At 38.8% G+C, this 14,030-nt stretch overlaps 2 protein-coding genes across 2 annotated transcripts; one reads left to right on the forward strand and one right to left on the reverse strand.

Annotated features, from left to right (window-relative positions):
* Nucleotides 1-853: 853 nt before the first annotated feature.
* On the reverse strand, nucleotides 854-9,159 carry LOC129431828 (tetraspanin-7-like). The gene is made up of 3 exons (XM_073858445.1): nucleotides 8,953-9,159; nucleotides 4,630-4,682; nucleotides 854-2,932 (listed from the first exon to the last, which is right to left on the reverse strand). Exon 3 carries the CDS (start codon nucleotides 2,754-2,756, stop codon nucleotides 1,683-1,685), a length of 1,074 nt encoding a protein of 357 aa, XP_073714546.1. The 5' UTR covers nucleotides 2,757-2,932; nucleotides 4,630-4,682; nucleotides 8,953-9,159; the 3' UTR covers nucleotides 854-1,682.
* A 41-nt stretch (nucleotides 9,160-9,200) lies between these two features.
* LOC129431821 (uncharacterized) lies at nucleotides 9,201-13,715 on the forward strand. The gene is made up of 7 exons (XM_055189897.2): nucleotides 9,201-9,383; nucleotides 10,019-10,221; nucleotides 10,301-10,390; nucleotides 10,498-10,593; nucleotides 10,678-10,788; nucleotides 10,926-11,079; nucleotides 11,706-13,715. The coding sequence occupies exons 1-7, from the start codon at nucleotides 9,350-9,352 to the stop codon at nucleotides 13,388-13,390; spliced, it is 2,373 nt and encodes a 790-aa protein (XP_055045872.2). The 5' UTR covers nucleotides 9,201-9,349; the 3' UTR covers nucleotides 13,391-13,715.
* The last annotated feature ends 315 nt before the right edge of the window (nucleotides 13,716-14,030 follow it).

A 14,030-nucleotide genomic window follows, 5' to 3' on the forward strand; every position in this document is an offset into this window, starting at 1 on the left:
GAGTGTGACCAATGAATCTGACCTCAAAGCTTAGTCATATCAAGCATTCTCATGTTTGGCTACAACATTTGTATTGAGATTTTTACCCAACTCTACTTGGGTTTTTTTCACACACTGCATTTGTATTGAAATGCCAGTATACACTCTCTTTATATTGATAAGTATTGATATGCAAGTAGTATAGTTTGTGCATAAACTACAAGATTTTCATTTAGACATCACTCTCTTTATGCCTTTGTAAGGTGGTTTACTTTACAGTCTCAAAATTAAATGTATATCATAGTTTATATAAAAAGGTTTAAATACAATTACATTCTACAATTTTCTATTAAACAGTTTGGTATAAGAAAACATTGTCAAATACAAAAATGTTTAAATTAAAACAATTTCTAATTGCCATAAATTTGCTTTAATATATTAAGTTCTAACAAGATAAGTCAATCTCAGCTAGCAATGATAATGCATGTACACAGCCTATTATGTCATACAGTATGATAATTAATGATAAACATCTATCTATCTGCAGTTTACTACTGTAATAAATTTTCAAGTCTCATCCGAAAGTAATCATCCCTGTATGTAGGCTGACTATTAATCCACATTTTCAGGTCATTGAAGACAGATGACATTGACCGCCCGACATCCCAAACATTATCCTACGCTTATAATCGGAACTGAGACAATAACAAAGAAATATAACCTTTCAAAAACAAATTTAATTGAAGATACAGATTAAGTTGTGGTCTGCTACTTCTGTAAACAGCAAAGTAAGGTCAATCTTCTTTGTGCTCAGTATTTGGTCAGACAGATTCGTGCATGTTTTTTTAAGTGCATTGTAGATTTAATAGCATGCTGATGGTCTCAATAGTACTTTATAAGAGTAGGACACAAAAATATTATTTAAAAAATACATTTACAACGTAATGCTTTACCACTGACTGGAGAACCAAATATAAACCAAACATCTCAGGTGACAAGTTTCCCAACCTTAGCCTCTATGATCCCACTTCAATGCAGTTCATTATTATAAACTCAACAATTTAGCATTTTTCTTTTAATTGTCAGTATTTGTATAATCAACGTAAATTTACCTGAAAATGAACTATTTAGGAGCAAATAAGTTTGGATATAATCAAATATAATCATTACAGTATAGACAAGCTACATAAGATCATATCAGATGTTACTCAGTAATATAAAAAATGTTCACAAACAATAAATGATGCTACCCACTGATCTTCGCATTACAAGACTCAACCCAATGCCTTGATGTGTAAACATGTATGTATATGTTTTTTACTTGCATTACTTTACTGGACAAACACATGCAACAATCCAAGTTAAATATACATAACAGATTCATGTTTAAACTATCTACCTCAATAATCAATTAAATCTACTGCCACAAATCTATCTATATAGCATAAATCCAGTTTTTGACTTGACTAAATTTACAGTATGTGTCTAATAAAGAAAATGTTGCTACAGTATATGAAGCAGAGCCAAAATGCTGTTAGGGTTCCCATGTTGTGCAGTTTTATCCATGCTGTCGTGAAGGATTGAATAACCAGATTATCATGCACAGTTCAAAGCTTCTTGGTCCAATACAAACATAAACATCTAATATAAAAGCACAGGCAGAGAAGAACATTCTGGCCGATTGATTTACTGCGTTTTTCATATCAGTGTCCTTGTCTTCGCAGTCTGGGCCTAAGACGATTGGCAAGCAGGCATGCAAGGGCGATACCTGCCACCTGAGTGAAGGCAAGACCCAAAACTGTCGCGGCTATATGAAAGACATTGTCATTTACCAAGCTGAAGACTTTGCGAAAACAACCGTGGACATGAATCCCTGCCGGATCAACGTTCTCAAGTCCGTTCTCTGGCAAAGGTCTGTTTCGGCAGCCTCTGCGCCGTACACAGCAACTGTCTGGTAGTGAAACGGCCACAGAGTCATTTTCTGAACGTCCTGATGAGTAAATACCATCTTGGGTGGCCCATTCAGACACGAGCCAATCACGCCAGCCCTCGGCCCCACAGCATTTTAGTGACCTTTGGAGGCTATCCAGCGCATCTGCGCGGCCCTCATCTTCTCCGTATTCCAATACAGCTTTCTGCAGTCCACTACGAAACCCTTCGGCAATATCCTCCCTGTAGAACAGCCCCGAAAGACCAGCAGCTAGTCCACCTATGAGCATAGCCAGCTGGAAGAAGCCATATGCCCGCAGAAGGTAAGGCAGGTTGGCAGCCACTCCTAAACACCCTAAAAAGCCCCATGCAGTCACCGCAGCCCCTGTGCCTAACAAGATGGTGGGGGCATTGGGGTAACGGTTGGCTGACAGCAGCATGTAGTCGGATAGTGACGCTTGTGCCCATATCCCCAGGGTGAAGATCGCAAGTCCTGCCGCCCAAAAGAGGAAGCTGAAAATCAGAAGCGCAAGGCGCAGCAAGGGCATGACTCCCACCGCCCGGCAGCACGGTGGAGCAACGCCCACTGCAGGCACAGCGGGCGCCAGCGAGGCCTCCGAGCACAGCGATAATGAAAGACGTTGCTGTTGATCAGCGTACTCTTGCGAGGGGGACAGCAGATATCCGGGAAGTGCAGAGGGCCGTCGAGAGACAGAAGGTAGGGTTGGACAAGCCGGCTGTACTGGGGAAGACAGTCTTCTTGTCCCGAGCAGTTCTCTTTCCCACTCCTTTTCACGGCGTGGACTTTGCCGAGCCGGCAGCGAGTTGTAAGGTGGCACAGAGCTCATGGCCCAGTCTCACTCTTTATCAACCTCTTGCTCTATTGCTGTTTCTCTCTCTCCCTCTCTTTTACTCCTCCCTTTCCCCTGCTGCTGTTGTTTGTTCTCTCCTGTTAATGTCCCTCCTCATCTCTCTCCCAAGCGTTTTACGACCGGTCATCAACTCACCACCGCCTCCTTACACCCTTATTCGACCATAAATCGTTTTAGTGGAGGAACGCTTGGCACGCTTATCTTCGCTAACAGCTTCTCTGCCTCCTATTCGCAGTATTATAATGTTTATTCCAAACATTTCTTATGCTCTCTTGATCGCAAATGCTCCCTGTTTCTGCAATGGCTTGCTGACTATACTGCGCCTGTGACGACGTATGAGTGGGATTAGGTAGTTTTATGACTGTGATGCTGTTAACCCACAGCACCCAGATCTCCCCCTACTGGTGCAGGAACCACAAATCTCTGATCTGATCGATATGTGGCCATGATATGATTGTAATTGTGTAAAACGTATCTGTTTACTCAAGCCTATAGTTGAAACTAGCCATTACTTATTATTTTACACTTTTTATCCCAGTACGTTAATTTCACATCTAGATTATACTACTACTTTTTACCTGCTTTCTTTTTTCCTATTATTTGATATATTGTTTTATCCTCTAATCTTCTTGTTGCTTATTGTATACTTTTATCCTGTTCAGCACTTCTGCCCCTTACCGTTTGGAAAGTGCTATATAAATAAACTGAACTTGAACATGTAATATACAACAGACACTAAGAACATTTTAGATTAAAGGAATAGTCCATTTTCTTCAAAGAAAAATCCAGATAATTTACTCACCACCATGTCATCCAAAATGTTGATGTCTTTCTTTGTTCAGTTGAGCAGAACTTATGTTTTTTTAGGAAAACATTGCAGGATTTTTCTCATTTTAATGGACTTTAATAGACACCAACAATTAATACCTAACTCAACACTTAAGGACTATAAACAATCCCAAACGAGGCACAAGGGTCCCACCCAGCAAAACGACCGTCACCTTTGACAACAAAAACAACAAATATAAACTTTTAAAGCACAACTTCTCGTCTAGATCCGGTCGTGATGCGCCAACGTGACCCCACGCAATACGTCATGACGTCAAGAGGTCACAGAGGACAAACGCGAAACTCCGTCCCAGTGTTTACAAGTGTGTTGAAAGAGGAGCATTCCTACGTTGTTGTATGTGGAATAATTAATGTCTTTGTGTCAGTTTATTGTTCACAATGGTCTGCAAATGTGCGTTTTATATATGTAACACGTGACCTCCCTACGTCACTACGCATTAAAGTTAGGTCGCGCTGGATCGGACCTTGACGAAAAGTTGTGGTTTAAAAGAGCATATTTTTATTTTTCTTGTCAAAAATGACAATCGTTTCACTAGATAAGACCCTTATGCCTCGTTTGGGATCGTTTATAGTCCTTTGAAACTCCGTTGAAAAAAACTGTTATGTGTTGTGTTAAGTGTTGGTGTCCATTAAAGTCCATTAAAATGAGAAAAATCCTGCAATGTTTTCCTCAAAAAACATAATTTCTTCTCGACTGAACAAAGAAAGACATCAACATTTTGGATGACATGGTGGTGTGTACATTAACTGGATTTTTCTTTTAAGAAAATGGAATATTCCATTCACTTTTATATTCAGCATTACACATTTATATAATCTGTGCATAGAGATATATATGTGTATATGTACCTGTTTATGTCAATAGATATACACAGAAAATAGATCCTCCATTTTTTGGTTCCCATGTGTATTTGCATGTGTATGTCTATAGATGTGTGTGTGTGTGTGTGTGTGTGTGTGTGTGTGTGTGTGTGTCTATAGATGTGTGATTTAGACATACCTCCATTCATTTCTTGTATCCCATATGGTCATGTTTTGTTTTCTTATGTTCATCTAAAGCAAAAAAATACAAAGTTTTATAATTCCAAACAGCAAACTCCACAGTCAACATCTATAAACTCTCAACATGGGATATTTAATCTGTTTTATAATAAATGTCTTTCTTCTAAATGGCCATAATACCTGAATATACACTGACTGCAATAACCTTAATTTGTAATCTGATTTTGCATCATTTCAACAAAAACATACTGAAATGAAATTACTTCAATTTAATTACTTAAATGTAACAAAATAAATATAATTAAACAAAAAATCTATACAAACTCATTAGTCTCTAGTGCACACAAAGAAACTCTCAGTTTCCTCATTTTATGGTGATGATCCATAATAACTAAATATAAACAGAGCAGTATCTCCTTCAACAGACATTTAATGGTTCGGGAACTGTAAGCCCCCCTCCAGTAAACCACTCGTCTCCTTCACCCCATAATTCATTCTTTACAAAAAAAAAACACGTTTGTCTCTTCCGCCAATTAAATGTTTTATGAATAGATCTAATTCTCAGAAACCGTCTGCAAGACGGGGATGAATCTGTGATAGGCTCTCACAAGTACTCCCCCTTGAACTCATGCATCACTGCAGTAAATACAGGAAATAAAATGAGCCAAAATGAAAAACTATTCTAACAACTCATTTGAAATGTTGCCAGATCTGAAATATGCTAATAATGGCTATTTTATTTGAATTTTTTGTGGACTAACAGAGGTAAAACGGACATCTGCCTTTTATAACATTCATATTATTTTTTAATATAGACACAGCTAGACCAACAGATAGGAACAGGGGACATGATTACTTATGGTTTCTTAACTATTTAAAACACAAAAGTCAAACACACAAAAAACACACTTCTGTGGATTCAGCATTATATATGTGGGTCATATTTGATACACCTCGTTCAGTTTATAAATTGCTGATGATTTGAATCAGCTGTGTTAAGAGCTGAAATGTTTCAAGGGGTTGTGGTGGGTCATCCTCAAGACCAACAACTTTCATGACTTGTGTGCTTAACAAAGTATCTCAAATGACGTGGTATCCAAACTCGTTCCTGGAGGGCTGGTGACCTGCAGAGTTTCCAACCCTAATCAAACCACAAGCAGGTCATTAAGGTCTTAAAGCCGAAGACGGAACACGTCTTTGTTTTCTTCTTGTTTGTTCTAAAATTTATTTGCAATGGTGTATCCGCTAGATTTCTTCATCTATCCTATATATTTTTATGTACTGTAAATTTCACGAATCAGTGCTGCCCTGATGGCCTGGTCGAGTAAAATTTGAATAAGAAATCATTTGTATTGCGTGTCCACAGACGGAAATGGCCGAGTGCCCTGGGACATAGGGGGCACCAAGGGATCCAGCCTGCGACCAAATGGAGTTTTTGACACAACGCGAGCTATTTTTTTAACAAGAAGGCCTACTTGGTACGAGGTACCAAAAACTCGTTCCTCGCAGTCTGGAGCCCTTGGTGCCCCCCTATTGCCTGGTGTTCATCTATAGATAATCCGGCCCTAAATAGAATGTGCTTTGGCGGGCAACTCACAGACTCTGTCTGAGACTCTGTGCGAGCTTGGAGACCACTGTCTGCTTTTACAAGCTTTGCCCACAGGTGGACAAATCCGGACATTTCTTAGTGTTTGGTTATTTTTCTAACAAGTGTACATTTATGCCAAGCTTTAGATTGTTTTATATGGCAGAAATTGTGGGTGGGGTACTGAGGAGGCAAAATCCACTGGTGTTGTAGGTCCACTAATCTTATATGAAATTCATTGCATGTATATTTGTTTAATTCCTGGTGGTAGATGCTTTTCATAGAAAACTTATGTCAGGGGTACCCAAACTTGGTCTTGGAGGAACGATGTCCTGCAGAGTTTAGCTCTGACTTGCCTCAGCTCAACTTCCTGCAGTTTTTAGTATGCTTACAGGTGTCCGCATCCGTCTCACAAGCGCAAGCGTCCGCGCAGCTTTTTACACAAAGTACCCCACTCATCTCATTACAAAATGCTATCTTGATATTATTATATATGTATATGACTAGAATTTGTCCAAGGGGGTTGTACGATTCTTTGGTTTATAACTTACTACTCGGAAAGTTTCATCAATTGTGCATAATGACATGTGCAGAAACTCAACTGCATAGAGTATTTTTCAGTAATGCAGTTATTTTGAGGAAAATGTGAATAATTGCATTGCAGGCTGATTTAAGGTGTGCTCTAAATGTTCTGCTTGCGCTCCTAAAATTTTCAGTCAGGGGTTACAGTGCTTGTTATAACAAAAAAGTTAATCTGAAGACTTGAATGACTAGACTTTTAAAATATTTTTTGGGGGGGCACTTCAAATTTGGTCACCCTAGGGCAGAGGTCCCCAACCTTTTTTACACCGCGGACCGGTTTCAGCTTTAAAAAAATTTCGCGGACCGGGGGAAAATTAATAATTGCTTTATTTATAGTATATTTTATATAGACGTGTAAAACCATATTTTGGCAGATAGTTTTTTTACTTTCATTGTTTGCCTGCCCATTTAGTCTTAATTAACGGTAAACGAACTTGGCTTGCTGTTCTGGAAGGCAGCTCGAATCTTGCTAATGATTCATTAATTCATACCTCTGCAATACTTTGATCGATTGTGTTTTAGAAGTACTGTATGCTCAAACTCTGACAGCAATGTGATTGCCGCTGCGCTGGTAGAGATAGAGAGCACGACCACGAAAAAGAGAAAGTGCGGCTCTGTACAAAAGTGAAAATGATTTATGTTATTTAAAGTCGGCTCTTAAAGTACAAAATACCCGATTAAGCTATTACGTAGCTATTATAACATTTTTTCAGGACGTTCTTGCGACCCGGTGGCAACTTGTCCACGACCCGATACTGGGTCGCGACCCGGTGGTTGGGGACCTCTGCCCTAGGGCACTACACTGTGTTAATAGCCTGACTCCATTAGCCCTAATTTTAATATTTATTAAATACATATTTTTATATTAGCTTGGCTTATTTCATGTATGTTAACATTTCAAACAATGTTAAAACATATCAACAAGTAAATTAAAATAAAATCAACAAGTAAAACTAAAAGTTTTGACTAGGCTATATCAAAAAGTAGCCCTCCAGATTTTTGCTATTCTGCCGTTTTATCTATTGTGTAAATTAGCCCTTGCTAACAAAAAGGTTGGAGACCCCTGTTGTATAGTATTTGCACACAAAGTTTTGGTTAACCAACATTTAAAGGGCATGGACGACAAAATTGAATACATTTCATTTATTTAACCACCTATTCCTTTAAGTAGGTATGTTGCTGACTTTTTTGTTCCGCTCAACGAAACTCAAGATTTCCTCAGGTGGCGCGCTGTGTTGTGGAAATGAATGCTTCTGTTGGTTTGTTGATGGCGAAATTTCTGAGTTTTTATTGTTAACACCACTGGAAGAACCATATGTACCTTCTCGTTTTCAGTCACCTTTCATGTTTAACTACTGGCCGTGCGAGCTCCCCAAAGTCTGTTGTTTGTAAAATCGTCGTTGTTAAAGAAATTAGTAAAGAAATTCTTGAAATTGTAAAGACATTTAGTTAAATTGCTAAACTACTAGGGAACGAAATTTTAATAAATTTAAACGACGATCACAGGAGTTTTACCACCGCCAAAATCTGCTTGAATGAACAAAGAATGTGAAGCAGCCGCATTGCCATGTAGTAGATGTCTGAATATATTGAGTGTCTGTAATGTAAATGTAAAACAATAAAATAGTTATGAATTTAATATTTTTGTTTTTGATCTAAAACATGTAAAAGAGTTTACATACGAAACCCTTTGGTTAAAAACAAACGAGATCTTGGAGCCAATCTTGGGGTTATTAGCGATATTCTGAATAAAGAGTGTTGGTGAATTAGTGTTTTTTTATATATATATCTGACTTTTCAGAAGTAGAATATGTAGAGGATGTGGCAATCCTGAAAACGTATCCTGAAAGATTCAGGTCAATATATCAAAAATTAAAAAAGTTATAATTTTAAACTTTATAATTTTCATGATTCTGTCACACATTTTCTTGAATTTTAATGGAAAACATGGGACAAAATAAAGTGACGATTTTCGAGTTTCAAATGGCCAGTAACGTTACCGGTATTTTGTTATTCTTGAAACCATAAACATGATCTTGGTCTCATTTAAAAGCTTTTTTCAAGCTCTTTCTATCTGATCAACTACTTTTAGCATTTAACCATTTTAAATTTTTTTAGCAACATACATACTTTAAGGTGTTTTATGGTACTTACACTTGGACTGAGTGAGACTTCTTATAAAATGTGGCTTCTGTAAGTTGCATGCCACGTCTGCTTCAATAGCGTTTGGTGCCATACTATAAAATGGCTCATTAGTAATATATTACAAAATATATTACTATTATTAATTTAAGTAAATCTAGACGTTGCCTTCTCCGCCAAACCTGTTGCGGGTAGCAGACCTCAGACCAGACCAGACAAGCTAATCTCAAAAAGCGCGGACGATGACGCACTTCCGCCGTCCATATCCGGTTAAACGTTGTTGTTCGTTGCTTCGGTCAACTTCACGACAGTCTTTACCCAGTAATCAGTTTTAACTGTTTAAATCAGAGGAATGAGGGGTTCAGCGTTGGATTAAAGCACGCATACATATTTACTTTAAACGCTAATAATGGAAATCCTGAACGTAGCGAGTCGGGAGATCGGTAAGTTGTTTAGCTTGCGAGCTAAATGCTAAGAGAGTGAAGCTAGCACAACCAATCCTGTTAAAGTTGCTTACACACATGTACACCACACGCACTCAAGACATTTCTTTATAATAATGTAATGTTTTAAAGAGGTGCCTTGAAAAAAAAATATTTTATTTTATTATTATTATTGTGCATGCATGTGTTTGTGATGAAATTATTTCCTCAAATTATTTCTCAAGTGTAAATTCAAAAGAATTTAAGTTAATAGAACACAAAGTAAAATACACTTTGTTTTAAAGTAAACTTCGGTTTATAAGTAGCAATAAAGCTTACAAGTAGTAATAAAGTTCAAGTTCCTGTTGACATTTAAAGTAAACAAAATTAAAAGTTAATTTGTGGTCATTTGTATTATGCATGTTAAGGTTCATGTTTATGCATGGGGGATTTTTAAACGGTTTATTTTCAGCTGACTGTTCTAAAGGCATGCACTTTTTTTGTAAACTTAAGATCTGCACTTACAACATATCGTTCATTTCTTGTGTACCAGATGATGTGAATGCAGGTACAATCGTTCAATTAGTTATTAGTAATTACCAGTCTATTAATTTTTCTTTGCCTCGTGTCTTATTTTTCTGTTATTTCCCCTGCAGTCCCTGTTCTCCCTCTCTCTGCCCTGCGTCTGGTTGTACCTCCTCTCCGGCTGATGTCAGCATTTTTATGGCAGGTGATTCAGCGTCGTAATGTGACACAGTATGGAAAGTTCGAGCAGTTTGTGATGCTTGTGATCGAGACCGTTCCAGACATCATGAGCCGAAGTCTGGTTAATAAACTCATCTTTTGCCTGCGGAAAAAAGTAAGGCTCCTTTGATTAAATTAAAGTATTAAACATAATTTGACTTAATAGGAAACATGAACTTCTGATGTCCTTATAGGTGATTCTGGAGCTTTGTCTGAAAGATAAAACGCCAGATCTCTGGATTATTCAGGCACATTTGGATTCTCTTCGAAACCTAACACATAAAGTAAATATTACCATTATATTATATTTTTATATATATTATATTTTTCTGTACCACTATCCATATACAAAAAGTAATTCATTCTCAACATTTCTTTCTTTTTGTTGCAGTGTAAAGATGTAGAAAGTGAGATCATCAATAACAAATTTATTAGAATGGTGCACAGCATCTTAGAAAGTACAGAAAAGAAAGAAGAGTTTATCCAGGTAAGACTTAAATATATATATATTCTTTATTGTATGTTTTCTTCTAGAGACCCTATCTTAATTTGGCGGTTTTTCTGTCCTCAGCATGTCTTTCCTCTAGAATATGGGCCTGGATATGATGCAGTAGTACAAAGCCTTGCATGGGACTTCCTGTCTGGAGTGGAGGATCTGCTACCTGTGCCCAACCTTAAAGAGGTGGGTCCCCCTGCCTAATTTAGCGCATGCATGCATAAGGAATTATCTGTAGTATGCATGACATGTACAGGCTATAGACGACACCTTTTAAAGTTATTGATAAGGCCTTCTGTTGGGGACTTTGTGTATTTCCTCAGACAGCCTCGCGGTTATGTGGCGGTCTGTCTATGATGGAGGAGATTGTGCAGCCGCTTTCAGATCCAGCTGAAATCAAGGATGTGCTCCAACACTTTAAAACCAGAAGACTCCACAACAGACACAACGAACAACCACAGAGAGTTATAAGTGAATGTGAGTTTTTCTGATGTGTCACATTTCTGTGAAATGTATTAAAGGGGCCATGGCATGAAAATCTGACTTTTTCCATGTTTAAGTGCTATGATTGGGTCCTATGTGCTTCTATCAACCTAGAAAATGATGTGTGAAAAAGATCAACGCAGTAACTTAGTTTTGGTAAACCATTCTCTACAAGCACATGAAAAAATAGGTAGTTGAAATTTGGCTCTCCTTATGATGTCATAAGGAGCTCTTATTACCCTTAATCTGCACTATCCAACCACAGCACTGCCATTTAGTGCAGAGAAAAGCACAATTGAGTGACAAACCACCATCATTGTGATCAGTGTTTGAATTTCATCAGCTCATTTGCATTTTAAAGGACACATCTACAAAGTGGCAATTTTAACATGCTATAATAAATAATTTATATGGTATTTTGAGCTAAAACTTCACTTATGTGCTCTGGGGACACCAAAGATTTATTTGACATCTTAAAAAAGTCTTGTGCCATGGCCCCTTTAAATTTGAGGTGAAATATAACTTCTTAAGATTCTTAATGTTGTATTCGTTTAATTGATATTGTTTCCAGAACATTATTAGAATATCTCCTAATATTTTATTTCTTTCTTTTGTTTCAGTGTCAATTCCTTCAGGAACTGAAGTAGTTTGTTTGCCTCATCCGGTCGAACAAGAGACAGTCTCACAAGATTTTACCATTGAACACGAGGAAAGTTTGCCTCCCACTTCCATTGCACAAGAGACTTTTATTATTGAATCTTCAGGAACAGAGATCCAAACAGAATCTGATCACGCATCCATCACAGTATTGAGTCCCTCTCAGAGTTATACAGAGGAAGCTGAACCTTTAGCTGACAGCGAGGAGTTTACAGCCGTAGCCACCACTGAAGAAGTGGAGAATGGTTTACAAGAAGAGACCCTTGATGAAGAGAAGGATTCAGAGATTTGTGAAGTCCAGCAGATCTACATCACTGCGGACGGCTCCACCGTGGTTGTATCCGAGTTGGAAAATGAGGGGGAGGAGACCCAACTGCAGTTTCTGGAACAACCAGATATGGCAGAAACTGCTGGTGTGAGGCAGGTCAGTTTAGAGCAGTGGATCTCCGAGTTAACAGGAAAGGGCATCTCTCTACCGGTCTTGCCTCCGAATCCAGTTGAGATCGTAAGGGAGGAGATGATCTACGTTCCTGTCATAGAAAGACCTCCATCTGTAAAGTCCATCATTCACAGAAAGACCAGTCCACCTAGAATCACATTTGCCAAAAAGCAATCGGCCGCAACGACTGAATCCCAGACAGCACAGGAAGAAAAAAGACACGCGTGTTCAGAGTGCCACAAAGAGTTTCGCTTTGAGTGTCTTCTGAGGAATCACATGCGCACTCACACAGGCGAGCGCCCATTCCAGTGTTCGGACTGCGGAAAAAGCTTTAGGTGCTTGAGCTTCCTGACCAATCACATCAAAACCCATTCGGTCACCAGACCTTTCAAATGCACGCAGTGCATCAAGACTTTCCGCAAGAAAGCAGACCTCATCAAGCACATACGGGTGCACACGGGCGAGAAACCATACAAGTGCACCATCTGTGGCAAGAGCTTTTCCCAGGGCTCGTACTTAAAGATTCATCGCGAATGCCACACCTCGGAAAACCTCCACCAGTGCCCTCACTGTGACAAGAGCTTCCCGACAGCATTTAAGCTATCCATCCATGCCCGCTATCATTCCATGGAGCGCTCATACCAGTGTAACCAGTGTGGGAAAAGTTTCATTTACGCCAGTCTCCTCAGACGACACAAAGGTTATCACGCAGGCGAGCGGCAGTACCTGTGCTCCATCTGCGGCAAGTCCTTCGTGTACATGTTCGACCTGAAAAAGCATCAACGTAACCACGAAAGACCCAGAATGAAAATCCCGTGCACACTTTGTCACAAGACTTTTGCAGGACCGGAGATGCTAAGGTGCCACCTGCGTATACACACGGGGGAGCGTCCGTTTCGTTGCAAGATGTGCGGAAAAGCCTTCTCGCAGATCGGTAACATGAAGAGACACGAACGCGTTCACACGGGCGAACGTCCGTTCACCTGCGAGAGATGTGGAAAGACTTACAAGCACTCTTCTCACCTAAAGAACCACATGCTTAGCCACACGGGCGAGCGGCCGTGGCAGTGCTCGCATTGTGGGAAGAGCTTTAAGTTCGCCGGGCCTCTGAAGAAACACGAGAGAATTCACCTGGACGAGCGTTCGGATCGCAAAAGGAGCTTTGACCAAACCCGTGGTCGCAAGAAACTCGAACCCAAAAGCCCTTAATATTGCAGGGCAAACTGCAGTTTAAACATGACTATTTCGTTTTTTTATAAAAAAAGTCATGTATCTGGTCAAACTTGTAAGATCATTTGTTCAACCAGGCTTTCTTATGCTAAATAGTATAAATACATTTACAGAAAAAACTTGTATATAATAGAAATTTGTAGTTTGTGACATTTCTGGACTTGTATGTTGGTAACATTTATGTTCTTTCATTTCAGTAAGGATGTTGAAATATGTTGTCATTTGGTATCATGGTGTCTCAATCATGTTAAATGGGTCATTTCAACAAACAATTAAATAAATAATCAATTTATTGAACAGGAAAGTGGCTCGGGACATAATGCATGTGATTTAAATGTAGTGTGAAGTGTCATGTTTGCATGTTAAAATTCCTCCTCAAATTCAGTTTTAACATGCAGAGACAACTATAAACAATCCACAAGTTGACAGATCCCCCTCCCCAAAAAAAAAAATACTGCAGCTCAAACTTGCATCTGTTTCTCTTTAGTTCACAATTTGGGTGAGGTTACATGCTTATGCTGAATTTTAGTTAATTTATACTGACATGTACTGAAATATTTAATTTTTTTTTCTCTTAAAGGTGCAGTGTGTAATTTTTAGAAGGATCTCTTGACAGAAA

Source organism: Misgurnus anguillicaudatus, chromosome 1 (genome assembly GCF_027580225.2).
Source record: "Misgurnus anguillicaudatus chromosome 1, ASM2758022v2, whole genome shotgun sequence".
Taxonomy (NCBI): Eukaryota; Metazoa; Chordata; class Actinopteri; order Cypriniformes; family Cobitidae; genus Misgurnus; species Misgurnus anguillicaudatus.

What these genes read in the sequence shown, in the direction of transcription:
- LOC129431828 (XM_073858445.1), bottom strand. Translation starts at nt 2,756, where the DNA reads ATGAGCTCTGTGCCACCTTACAACTCGCTGCCGGCTCGGCAAAGTCCA.
- LOC129431821 (XM_055189897.2), top strand. Translation starts at nt 9,350, where the DNA reads ATGGAAATCCTGAACGTAGCGAGTCGGGAGATCG. An exon ending in TCTTTTGCCTGCGGAAAAAA is followed by an intron (nt 10,222 to 10,300) that starts GTAAGGCTCCTT and finishes ATGTCCTTATAG; the next exon opens with GTGATTCTGGAGCTTTGTCT. An exon ending in CTGTGCCCAACCTTAAAGAG is followed by an intron (nt 10,789 to 10,925) that starts GTGGGTCCCCCT and finishes GTATTTCCTCAG; the next exon opens with ACAGCCTCGCGGTTATGTGG.